General features: G+C 37.9%; 1 protein-coding gene across 4 annotated transcripts in view; it reads left to right on the top strand.

Annotated features, from left to right (window-relative positions):
- CDC14A (cell division cycle 14A) overlaps positions 1–20,736 on the top strand; it is a 170,434-nt gene that overhangs the window by 20,626 nt on the left and 129,072 nt on the right. For all 4 annotated transcript variants that reach the window (XM_003808479.6, XM_014346180.5, XM_055115543.3 and 1 more), the window contains exons 3-4: positions 6,174–6,249; positions 19,402–19,494. In XM_003808479.6, coding sequence (XP_003808527.1) covers positions 6,174–6,249; positions 19,402–19,494 — 169 coding nt within the window. The remainder of the gene's footprint in view (positions 1–6,173; positions 6,250–19,401; positions 19,495–20,736) is intronic.

The raw sequence follows: 20,736 nt of genomic DNA, 5'->3' as shown, positions 1-20,736 counted from the left end.
AATGCTTCCAGCTTTTGTTCATTCAGTATGATGTTGGTTGTGGGTTTGTCATAGATGGCTCTTATTATTTTGGGGTATGTTCCTTTGATGCCCAGTTTGTTAAGGATTTTTACCATGAACGGATGTTGGATTTTATCAGAAGCTTTTTTTGTGTCTTTGAGATGATCACATTTTAAAAAAATGTTTAATTTTGTTAATGTGGTGTGTCACATTTATTGGTTTGCATATGCTGACCCAACCTTGCATTCCAGGAATGAAGCCTACTTCATCGTCATGCATAAACTTTTTGAGGTGCTGCTGGATTTGGTTTTTGGAGGATTTTTATGGATAACTTGAATTTTTGCTTTCCCAAAATTTATTCAAAGTGAGTTTAAAAAGCTGAAATAACCATAGCTAAAAACTCCAAATTTAACTTCAAATTCTACCAGTGTCAATATTCATATACAAGTAGAAAAAAAACAAGTTATATTAGTCAAAAGTGTTGCTTCCATTAACCCAAGGATAAGAAAATCTCTTATTTAGAAAAAAGGTTACCTTAATCAATACTGGTAGATGCATATTTATACACAGGCATACTGTGGAGATATTGCAGGTTTGGTTCTAGACCACCACAATAAAGCAAATACTGCAATAAAGCAAGTCACACAAGGTTTTTTGGTTTCTCAGTACATATAAAAGCTATGTTTATACTATACTGTGGTCTATTAAGTGTGTAATAGCATTGTGTCTAAGAAAGCAATGTATATACCTTAACTAAAAATACTTTATTGCTAAAAAATGCTAATGATCATCTGAGCCTTTAGCAAGTTGTAATCTTCTTGCTGGTGAAGGGCCCTGCCCCAGTGTGATGGCTGCTGACTGATCAGGGTGGTGGTTGCTGAAGGTTGGGGTGGCTGTGGCAATTTCTTAAAATAAGACAGCAGTGAAATTTGCCATATTGATTCACTCTTCCTTTCATGAAAGATTTCTCTGTAGCATGAGATGCTATTTGATAGCATTTTACTTAGAGTTTTCAAAATAGGAGTTAATCCTCTCAAACCCTGGGGCTACTTTATCAACTAAGTATGTGTAATATTCTAATTTTTTCGTTGTCATTTCAATAATATTCACAGCATCTTCAAAAGGAGTAAATTCCATCTGAAGAACCCAGTTTCTTTGCTCATTCATGAGCAAAAGGTGTGAGCATGATAAAGTTGAATGAAAAGCAACTCCTCATTCAAGTTTTATCATGAGAATTTAGCAATTAGGCTCTACTTCTAATTTTAGTTCTCTTGCCATTTCCACCACATCTGCAGTTACTTCCATCACTGACATCTTAAACCCCTCAATAGCATTCATGAGCGTTGGAATCAACATCTTTCAAACTCCTGTGAATGTTAATATGTTGACTTCCTCCCATAAATCTTAAACCTTATGAACCAACCTCTGCTAACTTCATACTTTTATTCTGCAGCTTCCTCACCTCTCTTAACCTTCATAGAATTGAAGAGAATTAGGGCCTTGCTTTGGATGAGGCTTTGGCTTAAGGGAATGCTGTGGCTGGTTTCATCTTCTATCCAGATCACTAAAACTTTCTCCATATCAGCAATAAAGCTATTTTGTTTTTGTATCATTCATATGTTCACTGGGGTAGCACTATTAATTTCCTTCAAGAACTTTTCTTTTGCATTCACAGTTGGCTGTTTGGAGCAAGAGGCCTAGCTTTTGGCCTGTCTTGGCTTTCGATACACCTTCTTCACTAAGCTTAATCATTTCTACCTTTTGATTTAAAGTGAACCATGTGTGACTTTTGCTTTTACTTGAACACTGAGAGGCCATGATAGGGTTATTAATTGGCCTGATTTCAATATTGTTGTGTCTCAGGGAATAGGGAGGTCCAAGGAGAGGGAGAGAGATGGGGGAATGGCTAGTTGGTGAAGCAGTCAGAACACATATGACATTTATCAATTAAGTTTGCTATCTTATTTGGGTACAGTTTGTGGAGACCCAAAACAATTACAGTAGTAATATCAAAGATCACTGACCATCATAACAGATACAATAATAATGAAAATTTAAAATATTGTGAGAGTTACCAAAATGTGAAACAGAGACATGAAGTGAGCACATGCTGTTGGAGAAATGGAACTGATAGACTTGCCTGATGCAGGGTTGCCACGGTTCTTCAATTTGTTAAAAAATGCACTATCTGTGAGCATGATAAATTGAAGTGCAATAAAATGAGATATGCCTATACTCTTCATTTTGGTTCTTTTGAGTTAGTTTTTGTTGACTTGTCTTGGACTGGTCAGTAAGGGGATTATAGGTATAGTTCATTTTGGATTCGTGGGTATTTTGTTTACATTTACAATATAACACCACGCTGGGAAGTTAAGAAATGAGTCTAGAACTTTTATTTCAAATCACTGCTGCTTTCTTTCTTTCTTTCTTTCTTTTTTATTATTATTATACTTTAAGTTTTAGGGTACATGTGCACAATGTGCAGGTTAGTTATATATGTATACATGTGCCATGCTGGTGTGCTGCACCCATTAACTCGTCATCTAGCATTAGGTATATCTCCTAATGCTATCCCTCCTACCTCCCCCCACCCCACAACAGTCCCCAGATTGTGATGTTCCCCTTCCTGTGTCCATGTATTCTCATTGTTCAATTCCCACCTATGAGTGAGAATATGCGGTGTTTGGTTTTTTGTTCTTGCGATAGTTTACTGAGAATGATGATTTCCAATTTCATCCATGTCCCTACAAAGGACATGAACTCATCATTTTTTATGGCTGCATAGTATTCCATGGTGTATATGTGCCACATTTTCTTAATCCAGTCTATCATTGTTGGAAATTTGGGTTGGTTCCAAGTCTTTGCTATTGTGAATAGTGCCGCAATAAACGTACGTGTGCATGTGTCTTTATAGCAGCATGATTTATGGTCCTTTGGGTATATACCCAGTAATGGGATGGCTGGGTCAAATGGTATTTCTAGTTCTAGATCCCTGAGAAATCGCCACACTGACTTCCACAATGGTTGAACTACTTTACAGTCCCACCAACAGTGTAAAAGTGTTCCTATTTCTCTACATCCTCTCCAGCACCTGTTGTTTCCTGACTTCTTAATGATCGCCATTCTAACTGGTGTGAGATGGTATCTCATTGTGGTTTTGATTTGCATTTCTCTGATGCATCTCTGTGTTCTTCTCATGAAGCCTGTGTAAAGGGACAGCTAAATTTGGTGCCACCTGTAATATAAATTTCAAAATATTACCAACCTGCCTAATAGGGATAAAATATACAAATTCAGCATTCTTTATTTATCTAAGGCAAGTGGCTATTGGCAGATTTTATGTAATGTAATGACATAGTTATGATAGTGTCATTTGGGTGGCAGCAAAAAAATTAAATGACTAATTCAAAGGTCTTTTGGGGATGGATTTTGGAAATATGTTGGTATTTAGTAAATTTGTGGTCTAGACTAAATTGAACTTAAAGCATTAATGAACAAACTATTTCATAATGAATACTCGTTTCTGCTTTTGTATTACGTGTAGGACATTCTTCTAATCATAAGTATATGATACAGTCCCTGACAGAGAGACTTACATTGTAGTTGATTAAGTAGAATCAATACTTAAAATAATTTGCAATATTTAGTAGTATATGTAGTAGACTAAACGAATGACTCAGACAGTAAGTTTTGAAAACTTTGAGAGAAAGGTGTTCCCTAGGATGATTGGAAAGGCTTCATGGAGAAGGTGGGATTTGCACTGGACTTTGAGCAAGGTAGAGTGTAGCAGAAAGAAAAGGAGGACACTCTAGACAAAGAAACCGATGTGAGTGGAGGCTTAGATAAAGAATACATTTAGAATATTTGGGAATAAGGAATGGACATGTTTGTTGGAATGCAGATTTCCTATGGGACCTCTCAGGAGATAAGGTCAGCCTGGAAGCTAGGGGAATGTTGTGTAAGGCTTTGATTGCTGGGCCAAGGAATTATTCTAAAGGCAGTAAGAAACCATTAAACATTTTTGAATAGTGGGAGGATATGTGAGAACTGAGACTTTATGAAGACTAATATCTTTCTTGGAATACAGGATGATTGGGAAGGGGAGAGAGATTTTAAAAAGTACAGGCATTTCTCAAAAGAAGACATTTATGCAGCCAACAGACACATGAAAAAATGCTCATCATCACTGGCCATCAGAGAAATGCAAATCAAAACCACAATCAGATACCATTTCACACTAGTTAGAATGGCGATCATTAAAAAGTCAGGAAACAACAGGTGCTGGAGAGGATGTGGAGAAATAGGAACACTTTACACTGTTGGTAGGACTGTAAACTAGTTCAACCATTGTGGAAGACAGTGTGGCGATTCCTCAAGGGTCTAGAACTAGAAATACCATTTGACCCAGCCATCCCATTACTGGGTATATACCCAAAGAATTATAAATCATGCTGCTATAAAGACACATTCACACGTATGTTTATTGCGGCACTATTCACAATAGCAAAGACTTAGAACCAACCCAAATGCCCATCAATGATAGACTGGATTAAGAAAATGTGGCACATATACACCATGGAATACTATGCAGCCATAAAAAAGGATGAGTTCATGTCCTTTGTAGGGACATGGATAAAGCTGGAAACCAACATTCTGAGCAAACTATCGCAAGGACAAAAAATCAAACACCGCATGTTCTCACTCATAGGTGGGAACTGAACAATGAGAACACTTGGACATGGGAAGGGGAACATCACACACCAGGGCCTGTCATGGGGTGGGGGGAGTGGGGAGGGATAGCATTGGGAGATATACCTAATGTAAATGCTGAGTTAATAGGTGCAACACACCAACATGGCACATGTATACATATGTAACAAATGTGCACGTTGTGCACATGTACCCTAGAACTTAAAGTATATATATATATATATATAAAGTACAGGTGTGAGATGAAAAGGATCTGGACTTCTGTTGGCAAAATAGGAAGAGAAAGGGAAAGGATGAATTATAGTAGTAGCTTGTTTGATATATCAGAATTAAATATTTATTTGTTGGCCTATTGTGATTGAGAGATTTAATGCCTGAGTGACTGGGAGAAGCAAAGTGTTTTTTTGTCTGGAGGGATGATGTGAAGGAAAGATGGGTTGAGTTTTAGATATTTTGAGTTCCAGGTGACGGAAGGGCCTGTAGATGGTGGACCCAGCAGGTAGCCGAGATGGAGAAGACTGACACTGGCTCTCAAGTGGAAGAGACATCACTTTTCCATAGGGTCGTCAGTTAAATTCATGATGTTGGCTAAGAGAGAAGATCTACAGATTGATGACTGTATCCTGGAGATGTTAGGGGATGAAGAGAGGGGGAGGAGCCAGTGTGTCTTATAATACAGAAAGTTCATGGAGAACGAAAACTGAAAAAATACCACTGGATTTAAGATACTTGAGAATTGTGAGCTATGTTTGAGAGGAATAGTTGGAATCCAAAGTACACAAGTAAGATTATGACTAAAATATATGATAAAGAAATAAAAGCAAGTAGTACAGGCCATGTACTTGTTATATTCCTGTTGGTTCTTTCTTTGCCTGCTCTTTAGTGTGTTTACTTAAATGGTCTGGCAGGCAGATAAAAGGAGGTGGAACTTAAAACTGTCCAATTAGTTCTGTTTTTTTTTTTTTTTTGCGATGGAGTTTCACTCTTGTTGCCCAGGCTGGAGTGCAGTGGTGCGATCTCTGGCTCACCGCAACCTCCACCTCCACCTCCCGGGTTCAAGTGATTCTCCTGCCTCAGCCTCCCGAGTAGCTGGGATTATAGGCAAGCACCACACTGCCTGGCTAATTTTGTATTTTTAGTAGAGATGGGGTTTCTCCATGTTGGTCAGGCTGGTCTCGAACACCTGACCTCAGGCAGTCTGCCTGCCCCAGCCTCCCAAAGTGCTGGGATTACAGGCATAAGCCACCGCGCCCGGCCACTAGTTCCCTATTAAGAGACTAGTTAGAGTAACTAGAGGGCATTAGGACGAAACCATTAGTTATTTGGATTATACCATGGATCAGATTAGTTATAAGATAATTGAAATTTGATTGTAAATTTAATGAAATTAAAGATGAACATTGATGTTACTGAAAATTATACTTTGACTAAATACTACATTTTTTGTTTTTCTTGTATCTTAGTTTCTATGCAGATTTTGGACCGCTGAACTTGGCAATGGTGTACAGATATTGCTGCAAACTAAACAAGAAACTAAAAGTGAGTATTGTAGTGATATTTATAATTTGGAATTAAAACATTTGAACCATAGGATCTGCTCAGTGGGGTTGGTGTGCACAAAACATTTAGTCAGGTGATCTTGATCTCTGGAAATTTATGTGAGTAGTTCACCTAGAATTTGAAAGTGATCCTCCTGATTATACCACAAAGGACATGTTAACCTCTTTCAGTTTTCAGAATGAATTGCAATATGAGCTGAATGAAGTCACTGGAATAGTGATCTAAGAAAGAAAGCACAAATCCTTTTAGGCTGTTGTTAATGAGTCTCTATCAAATTCCCTCCTAGGATAATTTTTCTGAAACCTTCAGATATGCCTGTAGACCCTGTTTCCAAGTGATGAACAGGGCTTATCATGGCTGGAGCTGTGTGCATAACATTTTCTGTTTGGTCAAGATTGAAATTTTTTGCATGTTTCTTAAATGTTCTGTGTAGTTAACAGCCAAGTGAGATTGATGAACCAGCAGCAACAGAGAATGGAATTTACCTGAGATGATAGAATTCTGGTCATACATTTAGTATTCATCTATAGTTTTGATTTCACATGGGTATCTGGTTTCATTTTCTGTACTTTTATGTGGATTTTGGCATGTGGCTTTTTTTTTCTTCTTCAAGCATATGAGGAAACTCATCTATATACCTAGTTTTAGTAAACTTATTTTATCACACAGAAAGCAATATTTATCTCCTTGTCTTCCAATTTCTAAATGAAGATCTTTACTATTTCAGTTTGAAAGACAAAATGCTATACAGAGGACTCTTAAGGATAAATACTAAATTATATTGCTCAGGTATTTTGCTCTTTCTGCTGGGTAAAATGTTACTGGTGTTACATAGTACAATGCCTTGGACATATTAACTGTTCTGTGATTATTTTTTGATTTGATTGGTTTTTAATGAACTTAGGTATAAAAAGCAGTCTGATAGAGAATTTCCTGTAGAATATGTTGTATCCTTATGAATTTACAAATTTTTGCCATTGATTTCAAAGTGAGAGGTGGACATGGAATTATACCAAAAAGAATCAATAATCATATAACATATTAGGTTGGTGTAAAAGCAGTTGTGGTTTTTATAATTACTTTTAATGTTAAAAACCACAATTACTTTTGAACCAACATAATAAAATCTGTTTTACTCAACTTTTGTAGGAATTAACTTACAAAGTTGTCTGACTTGAAAAGATACATGTAAATTCCTTTAATTAAGCCAGATCTGTTTTTCAGAAAAGAAGCCAGTATTTTAGAAAGTAAAATAGAGTTTTTTGCAATCACCTAGGAAGTAAATAATATCCTTTTTATATAAAATGAACTTTTAATGGCTGAGTAAACAAGAAAAGGATAATTAATAAATAATGGAAGTCTATTTTTTTCTTTTGAAGACCAAGGAATTTCTTTGCTGTCTTGATTAGTCATTAGTATGTAGTTGGTATGAATTGGGTATTATAATTAATCTGGGAACCGAGTACTATCTAGGGTAGCCAAAGAGAAAGGAGTCATTATCAGGAAAGTAAAATCACTGGTCTGACTCAGTGTTCTACTTATAGCAGTTGCAGAAGAGTAGATGGGTTGAGTTGAGAGTATTTTTTCTACCATTTTCTACACTGAACAGTATGGTAAGTATATGTATGTAAACTTGTTTCTATTTGCTTTCATTTATAATGCTGTGTTTTGACATTATTAATAAAGTTTAAACACTCTCCTTGGTTCATTTTAGTGGTAAGGTAATCTGTTGGTTGTCTGGAATGACATATGTAGCTTTAGGACAATTAATGGGCACTGCATTACTTGCTGAATGATTGAATTTTAAAAACCCAAATGTTGATAAGTCATGAGTTATCTCAATGAAGCATACTACATAGAATCTCTAATTAGGAGAAAAAGATTTACTGTACCAATCCAAAGTTGGAATTGCTTCAGTTTTGTGGAATCTTAGTTTCTTCATCTGTAAGATAGGAATTACAGAACTGTCACAGGGTGGTGGTTAGTATTATATTAGAAAACATGTCTTAGTCTGTTTTGCATTGCTATAAAGGAATACCAGAGGCTAGGTAATTTATAAAGAAAAGAGTTTTATATGGCTCATGGTTCCACAGGCTGTACATGAATTGTGGCACCAACATCTGCTTCTGGTGAGTCCCTCAGGAAGCTTTCACTCAAGGCAGAAGGTGAAGGGGAACAGTCATGTCATATGGCAAGAGAGGGAGCAAGGGAGAGGGGAGGGAGGTGCCACACTCTTTTTAACAACAAAATCTTGGGGGAACTAAGAGTGAAAACCCACTCAATCCCCTCAGAATGGCACCGAGCCGTTCATGAGAGATCTGCCCCCATGACCCAAGGCCCCACCTCTTAACACTGGGGATCACGTGAGATTTGGAGAGGACAAATATCCAAACTATATCAATATGTAAAAGCTTTGTACATTTTAAAGTCCTATACATAGTAAAGTTACCAATGTAACATTTGTGAATTCTGATAGGGAATATAATAAAGACAGTTCTTCTACAAAATCGATGAACACCTGTTTCTCAGCCTTAAAGCTATTGTTTCTATATGGGAAAGCTGTCCAATATAATTTTAGGAATCTAAATGACCATTTAGTCAAGACTCAGAAAGGGAGGCCTGGGAAAGGTGTGTGACTTGCCCAGCGCAGCAGGCAAAGTCAGGGCTAGATTTCATGGCTCTTGACCACATTTTTCCTGTTCTTCTTTCCACCTTCAGTAGGAACCATAGCCTCTGGTTTACAGTCATCCTTTGTTCACTCTTAGCATTGCCCCAGCTACCTGACCTTGTTGTCCCACGCTGACTTTGAGGCTCCTCTGCCTCTTTCATTCCAGTAAGTGTTAGGGCCATTCTGTCTGCTTCACTTGCACGAACCCAGACTCCAGATTCTCCCCCTTGGAAAATGCCTTTGTTACTCACTTTGCACATTCTGTCCCTCTCACACTACTGGGATTGCTAGACCTTCAGTCTCCCTGTTCTCTCAGTCCACTGGCACCCTGCTGATGTCTCTTGCCTGCGGCCCATGGTCACTTACTTCAGTAAGGTCTTGGGTACTTTGCTTTCTTGTCTTTCTGCCTTGCCAGCTCTCACCCTTGTTGTCTTCCCAGTGGATGATTTCATGCACTAATTTACTGGGAAGCAGCAGTACCCTTGCCACTCCCAGCCTTGCACTTCACTCTACCATACCAGCTGTTCCGTGCATTTGCTCATGAAGACCAGTCTGACTGGGATGCCCTTACCCTCTGGCTTGATAGCTCTTCATTCTTTAATACCTTGTCCAGCCACCACCCTTTAGGAAGCATCTTCTTGTCCTTTTGGACTGGATTGAGGGTGCCTCCCTTGTTTTCCCATCATTCTCTGTGCAGATCTGTATCATTGATGAATTGTAATTACCTGTTTGCACCCGTCATTCTCACTATTCTATGAGCTTCTAGAGGGTGGAAGGTGGAGGATGTCATGTATCTTTGTGTTCTCAGTGCCTAGTGCAGGGACAACAGACACACAGAGACTTCTTTTGACTTTGTCATGATCCCCTTCATTTGCAGATCCCCCTTTCTCCTTTTGCTTCCAGAGGTTTCAGAAGAAGAGCCTGCCTCCATCCTTCCTGTGCGCTGATTTCTTAACCCTTTGTTATCTAACTTTTGCCTTCCCTACTCTACCAAAACTGCTTTAATAACATCTTAAATGCTGAATCTGATGGCACTTGCTGGATCCTCAAACTCCTTTACTTCTCTGAGTAATTTCGCACTGTGTTAACCAGTAACTTCGTCTTAGGATTCTTCTCTTGTGTGATTTCCCAGTTCTTTTAGGCACATTTCACTTTTTAGTTTGGAAATTTTTATTCCTTCCAAGAAAGCTTGTATGATTTTTCTTCCTCATTCTGTGCTTTATATAGATAGGTAATATTTTGCTGTACATTTTATTCCAATCCCAAATTTCTCATTTTTGAAATGAGAAGATGTTTTTTTCCAGTTGATGATTTGAGGTGGTGATTTATCGCTATTTTTGTGTTTCTGTGTCCATATGCAATATATTCCCAATGTCCTTATTTTAATTATGTCAATCAGAATGGAAAATTATCCCATCAAACATATGCTTAGATTAAAAATCCAAACATAAAATGCATCATCACCAATAAAAAACCTGCTGCTTATTTAAACTGTACTTTAAAAAATTGTCAGTACTAGGAATTAGGCAGTAATAGGTTGCTGTTTGGTCTTTCCCCTAGGATAGGGGAAGCAATCAAAAGAGGGAAGATGCATTGAAGTGAGAACAATTTGTTAAACTGTGTATGTTATTTAATGTTAAATGTCATCAATGATTGATAGCCTTGAGCTGGAATTATTATTCTGGTAATTCAAGGGATCCATAAACCCTTGAAATTATATGTACAATTTTGTATGTATTTACATTTTTCTTCTGGGAGGATTCATGGCTTTTCTTCAGGTTCTCAGAGGGATCCTTGACACAGACATGCTAAGAACACTGGGCTAAAGTCTTCTGAAAAAGAAGACTTTACTAACAAAAGACAAAGTTGTGGTATTTTGAAAAAACTGAATACCTTCCTCTATTCTTTTTTTTTTTTTTTTTTTTGAGAGGGGGTCTCACTGCATCACCTGGGCTGGAGTGCCATGGTGCAGTCATAGCTCACTGCAGCCTCAAACTCCTGGGCTTTGATGATTCTCCCACTTCAGTCAACTGACTAACTGGAAATACAGGTGCACACTTCTGCACCCCACCCAGCTAACTATTTTTTTTTTTTTTTTTTTAGTTTTTGTAGAGGCAGGGACACACTATGTTGATCAGGCTGGTCTTGAACTTCTGGGCTTAAGCTAGCTTCCCGCCTGAGCCTCCCAAAGTGGTGGGATTACAGGCATGAGCCACTGTGCTTGGCCATCAATACAGTTTTAATTATTGATTTCATTTTCCTCTGAGAAAAATAAAACCTGAGCTTGGAGAAAAAAAAAGTCTCTGAAAAAAGGGGACATTTTCTAGGGCAGTGGTTTTTCTTTTTTTTAATACCTGCTGTTATGAATCAACAGGATAATTACAGTAATCTTGAGGACTATTTTAAAAAAGGATTAAAGGAGTATTCACAGAAATGTAATTTTAAATTTACAAAACATCCCACAATAGCCCTTTCAGGGTAAAAGGGGAAGTGGGTGGGTATCATGAAACCAACCATTATATTGAAGCATTGGAAGTACCTGGCAGATGGTGGGGCTTAGGGAATGTCCTTGTTGCTGAATGAATCAGTGCCATAATCCTATCCTGTAAACCAGGCACCTGCCACCCTATCAGGGGGTTATATACACCAGAACTCTTTTGATGTAATGACTAGACCACCCTATTATAACTACAAAAACATGTTGAGATTTCTTCATGTGGTTCTCTTCTGTTTCTGGCTCATAGGTTTGTGGGGAAGAAAAGCAAGCTACATTCTGGAGATAGTTCATGTAGTTTAAAGAGGTTCTAGGGGCTCCAAAGCAATGTCAACTCCCATAGGAGCAAGCATATACCGAGTTTGCAAGGCAAGAACCCCTTATGCCTGTTAGGAATCCTCAGGCAGGAAGAACCCCGTTTATAGAGAATCCCACGTGCCTTCAGTTATTGATTATTAACACGATGAAATCATCTTCATGAGCAACTTTTCTCTGACATTTTGACTTCTGCTTTAATCAAATGTGCCATTTCATTAATGAAATGTATTGGGTTTGAAACAAAGTGGGCCACACAGAGACACCTTTTTCTTTTTAAAGAAATGATTCAATCTATTTCATCTTGGCACTAAATAAAAACATAAACCATATTTTGTTTTGTACAGCCAAAGAACATTTTCCAGAGTATTCCTTTCCTGAGAAAGTTGGAGGTAAAACTTGTAAAGGTCATGGCTGCTCACAGGAAGACCTGCTCATTTTATCGCTTTTGCAGTGAGATGACCACTGATTGCTATGGAGATGCTGATTGCTGCGGCCATTACTGGGCTAGCCTAGCCACCTGTAAGAGAATGATGCCTTGGTCATTGCGGTCCCTGTGCTGTGATCTCCTTAATATGACCATGATCATTGACGGAACTTGCATGTTTAGGAGGTGCATGGGCTCTATTTTTATTAAAGAGCATATTATCCAGGCTGCATTAATGTCTTCCTTAGCTCAGTCAGACTGATTCATACAGCTTAATTAAATACAGCATTCTAACCAAATAACTTGAAGATTTTACTTTTCTGTGTTTCTTTAAATTGACCTTTAACTCTTTTTTTTTTTTGGCTTTGGCTTTGAGCCTAATTGCATCACCTTTTGTTATTGAATGGTTAAGTAGTTTGTGCTCTCCTGACTGAAGCTGAACAAGTGCATGATTTGTGTTTATTGCCATAATCCAAGTGTAGCCTGAGCTATTGTTATTTGTGCAGCCTTTCATTATTTTTTTCTCTCTCCAAGTTGCTGTGGCTTGTGTTTTACAAGGAGTGATCCCACTAGAATATAACCTTTCACATAGCTTTTCTTTCCAAGATAGAAAATGTCTGGGGTCAATACCCTTATCTTAATTTGTATTGTTCTATCATAGCAGTCATTGTACTTTGGTTTATAAGTACCATTAAGTATTTATGATATACACTTATGATTTACATAACAGGGGCAAAACTTTGACTCTCAGGTAAGCAATACAGAAATTTCTGTAGGTTTGATTATGTTAATTGATAGTCAATACTAAATTCCACCTTTTATCTACTATTTTTTTTGCCTTGTTAAATGAAACACTTACTGTACCTGTAATTAGTATCATTTTATTGGTCCTTGTGTGCTGTAAATGCATCCTATACAGTTATTCTCCTCTGTTTGTAATAAGCCTTGGCCAATATTTTGCATTAAATATTCATTAGCCTTTGAGGTTAGAGAGTGGGTTTCTTCTCCCCTTGTCACTGCATTGCTCAGCAAAGTGTTTAACACACAACAGCTACTCAATTCATGCTGATGGAACCCATAGAACCTTCTTCAGCCGCAGTATCCTGGCACCCAGATTTAGCAAATTGGTCACCTGTGGCCTGCATTCTGTCCACAGACATGTTTTCTTGAGCTTAAACACTGTTTAAAAAATTTTAATTCATAGTCAACATCTGCAGTTTATGAAAGCTTCAATTTTGGCTTCTTTTAAATATTGCAATATCTGACCATTCTGCACCCAGATTCCCTCACAAGAGCAGTAGGTTGGAGCTTACTGCGCTTTGGATAGGGAATGCTTTTCTTATTTACCAGCTGCCCCACGTCAGATTCTTGGCACCTGAGAACATCTGAATTTGGAACTTCTGGAATAATGACATTTAAGGCAGCTTGATTACGGAATCATTAAAGGGACTTGTTCCTAAGGTGTTATCACCTGGAATGTATGAATTTACAAATTGTAATAAGGTTTGCTGAGGAATCTGGGGAAATGTGTTTTTTGTAAAATGCTTTTAAAAGGCTTATTGCATGATTTAGAATTCCTTTTTAAGAGAATGTAGATAGAGTTCTTTGGGGACTACTTGACCAGATGGACAGTGTTTTAGCTTCATATAAAAGATTCCCAGGGGTGGGACCAGTTACATGTTTATGTAGTGCTTCTCCAAAATTTAGCTGTATCTTAGAGTAGTGGATTTCAATGTGTGGTGTCTGGACCAACAGTGTCAGCATTACTGGAAAACCTGTTAGAAATGTAAATTCTCAGGCCCTACTGAATCAGAAATTCTGGAGGTGAGACCCAGCAATCTGTGTTTTAATAAGCCCTGAAGGTGATTCTGAACCAATCTGTTAAGAGAATGAAATATAATACAATAATAATATAATGTGGTTTAGAGTTAGATTTAGTTATTTCTGAAAAGTCTTAGTACTATTGACCAATTCAACCTGAGAATTATTTAAATTCTGAAGCATGAAACTTGTTATGGCCTCATAATTAAGATTTACACAAATTATCAGGCTCAGTGAGAAAGTTTTGGATTGATCCTGCTTACTACTCTTGCTGTGTAAATGTTCATCAAAGGCCCTCTCTGACTCTGGGCTTATGTTCTCCTTGTAAAACACAGTGTGCTCATTATATTTTAGCCTTGCCCAGGACCCCTAGTCTGGGAGACATTATGTGTGTGATTAAACTGGACCCCTCTGGTGCCATTCCTATTGCTTTGGATAATGGTGGAATGTCACAAGTGAGCAATAAATGTGAGCTGTTGTTGCGGTTATTATAGAGGGCTGGCTATGTCCACTTCAGTTTAGAAAGTTCAGAAGGGTATTTGCTTTGTAATCCCCGCACTTTGAGAGGTCGGGGTGAGCAGATCACTTGAGGTCAGGAGTTCAAGACCAGCCTGGCCAACATGGTGAAACCCCATCTCTACTAAAAATACAAAAATTAGCCAGGCGTGGTGACACCTGCCTGTAGTCCCAGCTACTCAGGAGGCTGAGGCATGAGAATTGCTTGAACCTGGGAAGTGGAGGTTGCAGTGAGCCAAGATCATGCCACTGTATTCCGGCCTGAGTGACAGAGTGAGATAGTATTAAAAAAAAAAAAAAGAAGAGTATTTGTTCCAGTTTCAAGATAGAAATCTAAAACAAAAGGTGGATAGTGGCTGGCTGCAGATTGTGATTTGTAATGGGTCATGTGCTGTGCTGCTACAGAGCTGGCAAATAGTCCAGAGGTCTCAGTATTCTTTCTATGACCCTCTCTATTTTATATTTACACTGTATTTATTTGAATTGACCAATTTTAAACTTCACTTTGCTATGGCATACAGTGTTTTTGTAACCTGTGAGCTTCTTGTGTAAAGCAGAAAATAATCTGTAATAGAGCAGGTAGCTCATTGAAAGCCTGTGGCTATGGTGTAACCTTGCAAGTGTTCTCCTTGAAGGGCCCACTCATCATATTTGCTTTGTAATCCCTGCACTTTGGGAGGCTGGGGTGAGCAGATCACTTGAGGTCAGGAGTTCAAGACCAGCCTAGCCAACATAGTGAAACCCCATCTCTACTAAAAATACAAAAATTAGCCAGGCGTGGTGACACCTTCCTGTGGTCCCAGCTACAGAGGAGACAGACCAGAGTAAGGAAGAGGCCACTGTACAATTTAGAGGCATGATATTCTCCTGATATTAGGGCAGAATCTGAGAAAACATTGACTGGGCTCATACATAGAGTCCTGTCCTATTGTCTCCAAACTGTGACTTTGTCTGCATGGTAAAGTTCCTCTGTGAAAGATCTCAAAAGAGAAGTTAATGTTCCATAGAAGGTACTTCAATCATCAATGTCTCCACTGGGTGTTAGTATTGCTTCTTCTAGGGTGCTTTGATTATGTAATAGTATTTTTTAAGTGGGGGACATGCTTAAAATTTGAGAGGAAAAAACATTAAAGAGTTTTTTTTTTAAAAATCAGCCCACTCATATAAAACATCAGCTAAACAATTGACAAAATATTTTGTTATCCCTCAAATTTTTATTCCAATACCAAAGTATCTTCTCTGTTGAACAGCATCACTGGTATAAAACTGTGGGCCAGGATGACCATAAGAGGGAGGCCCAGTTGTGAAAAGGAAGGACATTAGCACAAGGCCTAATTTTGAGATTAGCAAATTTGAGATTAATTAGAAAATTAATTAGGAAATTAGGACAAGGTCTAATGTTGAGATTAGTAGATTTTTCTCTGCTCTCATTAACTTTGAATTCGTTTTGATTCCTCGAGTGAGAGAACTCACCTCTCAGTGATTTGACCTCGGAGATGCTGGCCAAGCTTCGCTAAGCAGGAAATCATTTCTTGGCTGGTGTGCTTTTGAAACTTAACCGAGGAAACTGAATTCCAAAAATACCTAAGCAAAGTAAATGCTAGCAGCTTTAAACATTTTCCTAAAAATCAGGCAGAAAGCTCTAAAAAAAAGTCAGTTATGTTTGCTTCCTGTGGGGAGTTTCTCATAGGAAATATTTTAAAATAAAGTTTCTAGGAAGATTTTGTGAAGACCATTCTCTATCTGATATAATTTATGAAAGCTTATAAAGTTTAAGCATTCTTCTAAAATCTTTAAAGTGTTAATTTGTATTATATTTACTTAAATAATATTTATAGCTATACAGTGAAAAGAAAGTCTTCCTCAGAGTTCTGTCCTTTAGTTTTATGGTTCATGTTCCAGGATAAGTCTCTGTATTCTATATACTTTAGAATGCGAGAGAGAAAAAACAAAACCAAGTAAACACAAAAGATTCTACTCCCCCCAACCCCCTCCAAAAAAACCCAAGGAAGAAATAAGCATCAGTGATGAAAGAACGGCACTATAACTTGTCCCTTTCAGCAAGTAGATTTGTAAAATAAATACAGTTTCACATTATTAACCAATAGCAGTAGTTTGTCATAAAACCTAAATTCTTAGTAGAAAATAGCATCAAAAATGATAATCCAGACTTGAAGATAGACTGTTGATATTTTCTTCCCCACAGGTATTTTAGGGAATTAGGAAATGTAAATAGGGAGAGGCTGGGAGCCATAAGAGCGTCGGGTCCCTATGCTCAGTCTGACTCATGTTTATTGAGAGCCTGGCCTGTGTAAGGCAGTATTTAGATATTTGCAATTCAGAGATGATAGGAGATGCTTAGGTCTGAAGAGCCTTTATTTCCTTTTTGGTAAATCAAATGTAACTTATTGATGGGGAACAAATAAGTGGCAAAACCAACCAACCACCCAACAGACAATGAGACAATGAAATAAAACAGAAAAAGGAAATGTTCAGGCAGTCAGTAGTTCCAAATTGAGAAAGCAAGGAATCAAGTGTCAGCACCATTGGTTGTAACCTTTACATCCCTAGGTAACTTCAATGCATCAACTCAACTGAGCTGAATTAAATGCTGTGCCTTTGTTATCTCTTTATTTCATAGGAGTATTTGTATAAACCTGTCAGGAAATAAGGGCGTTGGCAATAAGATACTTTCTTTGAGTCAAATACTAATTTTTTTGTTTGATTTTTGTTTGTTTGTTTTTGAGACAAATTCTTGTTCTGTTGCCCAGGCTGTACTGCTATGGTGTGATCATGGCTCACTGCAGCCTCCATCTCCTGGGCTTAAGTGATACTCCTATCCAGTCTTTTTGTAGAGATGAGGTCTTACTATGTTGCCTGGGCTAGTCTCAAATTCCCAGCCCTAAGTGATTCTCCTGCTTTGGCCTCTCAAAGTGTTGGAATTACAGGCATGAGCCACCACACCTGGCCTTACATACTAATTTTTAAAAGTTTAATAAAAAGGGCACTACTGGCCGGTTGTTGTGGCTCATGCCTGTAATCTCAGCACTTTGGGAGGCCAAGGCAGGTGGATCACTTAAGCCCAGGAGTTCGAGACCAGCCTGGACAACATGGTAAGATCTCACCTCTACGAAAAATACAAATATTAGCCAGGCATGGTGGCATGTGCCTGTGGTCCCAGCTACTCAGGAGGCCAAGGTGAGAGGATTGATTGAGGCCGGGAGGTCAAGGCTGCAGTGAGCCAAGATCATGCCACTGCACTCCAGCCTGGGTGCTGGGTGACAGAGCAAGACCCTGTCTCAAAAAAAAAAAAAAAAAAAAAAAAAGATAAAAGGGTACAGCCATTTTCAGATAATGTGATTCTAGGAGTTTGAGACCAGCCTGGCCAACATGGTGAAACTCCGTCTCTACTAAAAATACAAAAATTAGCCGGGCGTGGTGGTGGGTGCCTATAGTCCCAGCTGCATGGGAGGCAAGAGAATGGCTTGAACCTGGGAGGTGGAGGTTGCAGTGAGCCGAGGTTGCGCCACTGCACTCCAGCCTGGGTGACAAAGCGAGAATCTGTCTCAAAAAAAAAAATATATATATGTGTATATATATGTGTGTGTGTGTATATATATATATATATATATATATATATATATATATATATATATGATTTTTCGTTATAAAAGGAATGCCTGACTTGGAGTGAAGATTTCCTGGCTCATTGGAGGGATACACTTTTGTGGTTACATGGTAAAGCCAGAGTGTTGCAGTTTCATCTTAGAACGGGCTTCAGAGATGGAAGAGTTTTTTTTTAATTTGTAGACAATAGCAGGATCAAGAAAAGTACATAGTTGAGCTCTATTTACCTTTTTTAAAGAGGTTCTAAAAGCAGGGATTTTCTGTGTGTTGTAGTCAATGTATAAGATAGAAAAAGCTGCTTTTATAGTCAATGTGAATTTATAGACAAATACTGAAATGTACTTTTGTGCCTGTGTTTTTTTTGCTAGCTCATTAAAGACAGTTTATGTACCTATATTTAGAAAATCAATTGTCAAAATACATAAATTTTGAAAAGTGAGGAAATCAAGCAGATTTCATTGAGTTACATTGTGTTCTCGTTGTCTTATTCGAGTTTTGATTAATAATTTGATTTCATTTTACCAGATCTTTTTGTCATTTCTTTTCATGTTTAGCATGTGTACAACATACCATGTTGATTATTTTGAACTTAGTTAAATACTTGAGCATGCAGCATATTGCCTGGCATATAACAGGTGCTTAATAACTGTCTGAATTCATGAATTTAATAGATGGCTATTGTAATGTGTTGTATTAAGATGTTTGCTGATATAATTTTTTAATGGTATTTTTCCATTAACCAAGTATTTTCAGATATTAAAAGGGGGTTGTTATAGAACATCCCAGAAATAAAATACTAATATTGGTCTTCAAAAATATGATTTTTTAGAGATCATAGTAAACTGGTTGACATTTTAAAAAATTGTGTTATATGAAAACTATAGATAATATTCCTGGGAGTTGGAGTGGCATGTAGGGGGTAACAAAGTGTGAAGAGACTTTCTGTAGAAGATTTAGAATAAATCGTCAAAAATGTTTCCAATTAATAGAGATGCCAATAATTTAATTATTTTCCACCATATTAGTTTCTTTTCTGGGAGAGAAAGATATTAATTATATTGTTGATTCTTACATTATGATTGGGCTGTACAAAATCTGAGCTAGTAATTCTCCAACCCTCAAATGCCATAGAAATTAAAGTTGAAAGTTGTTAAATTTTATGGGTTGTAGCACATCTTGAAGGTTAAGAGATGATGTTTGCCTTCTGTATATGTTAACTTTGTCTCTATGGTTACACTAACTCTTTTTATCTCCTCTTTCTAGTCATACAGTTTGTCAAGAAAGAAAATAGTGCACTACACCTGTTTTGACCAACGGAAAAGAGCAAATGCAGCATTTTTGATAAGTGCCTATGCGGTAAGTACCTTCTTCATGATTATTTTCTATAATCAGGCCAGTGAAATGCTAACACTGTCAAAGAAAATCCAGACCAGTTTTTCAGTGTGATTGAGAGACGGTGGAGATTATTAGCAGTTTGGGAATTGATCTGTAGTGAGAAATATGGACTAGCAGTGGTGGAATGTTTACTCTTTAGATTTTATTTTCTACTAGTTAATGAGAGAATCTTGAAACTGCAATATGTAGCTTGAATTCCACAGTTATATAGGTATTTTAATAAAAAGAATACCTACCAAGGACATTTCTAGGAAAAAAAATGTGTGTGTGCATGTGTGTATGTTTAAATGCATGAAATATGATATTATGGAAGATTTTAAAAGACTGTTGAAGTGTTCGTTTTTTGGGAGAAGAGGAAACCCTAGATTGCACAGGGGAGGATTGTTATTATTTTTATCAATCCATTCATTAATTTATACAATTGTTCACAGTAGGCAAACTGAATATAAATCCTGCATATATTATAGCTTCCCTAATAACTACAAGAGACTTTTCCAAAACTAATTTCAATTAAAAATTTTGTTCTCTGCAGACACTAACATGTCAGTATGAATTCCACATGACCATGCTATGGAGTTTTAGGTGGTGATTCTGGAATTTTCTATATATGCTGTGATTGGGCAAAAGCTTAGAAAGCAGAAACCATCAGAGCTAAAACATACTTGCAGGGTTATGTGTGATATCAGTTGGGAATATGCTGGTTTAAAGGCAGGGAGCAGAGAGGTATCATTTCCCCTCATCCTTGGGGAGGGCTTGTGCTCCTCTGAAGCCATGGAAGCAACCCTGCTGAGTGACTTTTCAAGGGCCTCATTCTAAGGACCTTGAGGGAAGAGGGCACCAGCTACTAGACCTCAAACTCTGCCCCATCAACCCAAAAGCTCTAGGGGAAAAAGCCCAGCAGTATTGCTGGAAAAGCTGTCAGCTATTGCAGGGTGCAGGCTGAGAAGAGTGGCAGACTGTCAGCCAGGCTGTGGGCTGGGGCCTTGCTTGTAGCACTGAGGTGCCCAGCCCTGCCCACCTTTTGTCCCTTGATGTAGCTGCAATAAACCCTTGGCCTACCCCTTGTGGCAGAATTCTTTCTTGCTCTGTAGATAGCATGGTATAGTACAAGGAATAGTGGCTAAGAGTCAGAAAACATGTTTTTCATCTTGAAGGGCTCTGTGATGATGCACTTTATCTCTCTCAGCTTTATTTAGTTTCCTT

The sequence above is a fragment of the Pan paniscus genome, chromosome 1 (assembly GCF_029289425.2).
Source record: "Pan paniscus chromosome 1, NHGRI_mPanPan1-v2.0_pri, whole genome shotgun sequence".
NCBI classification, from domain to species: Eukaryota; Metazoa; Chordata; class Mammalia; order Primates; family Hominidae; genus Pan; species Pan paniscus.
Note: the sequence above shows the minus strand (reverse complement) of the source record. Positions and strands in the feature narration are given on the sequence as shown.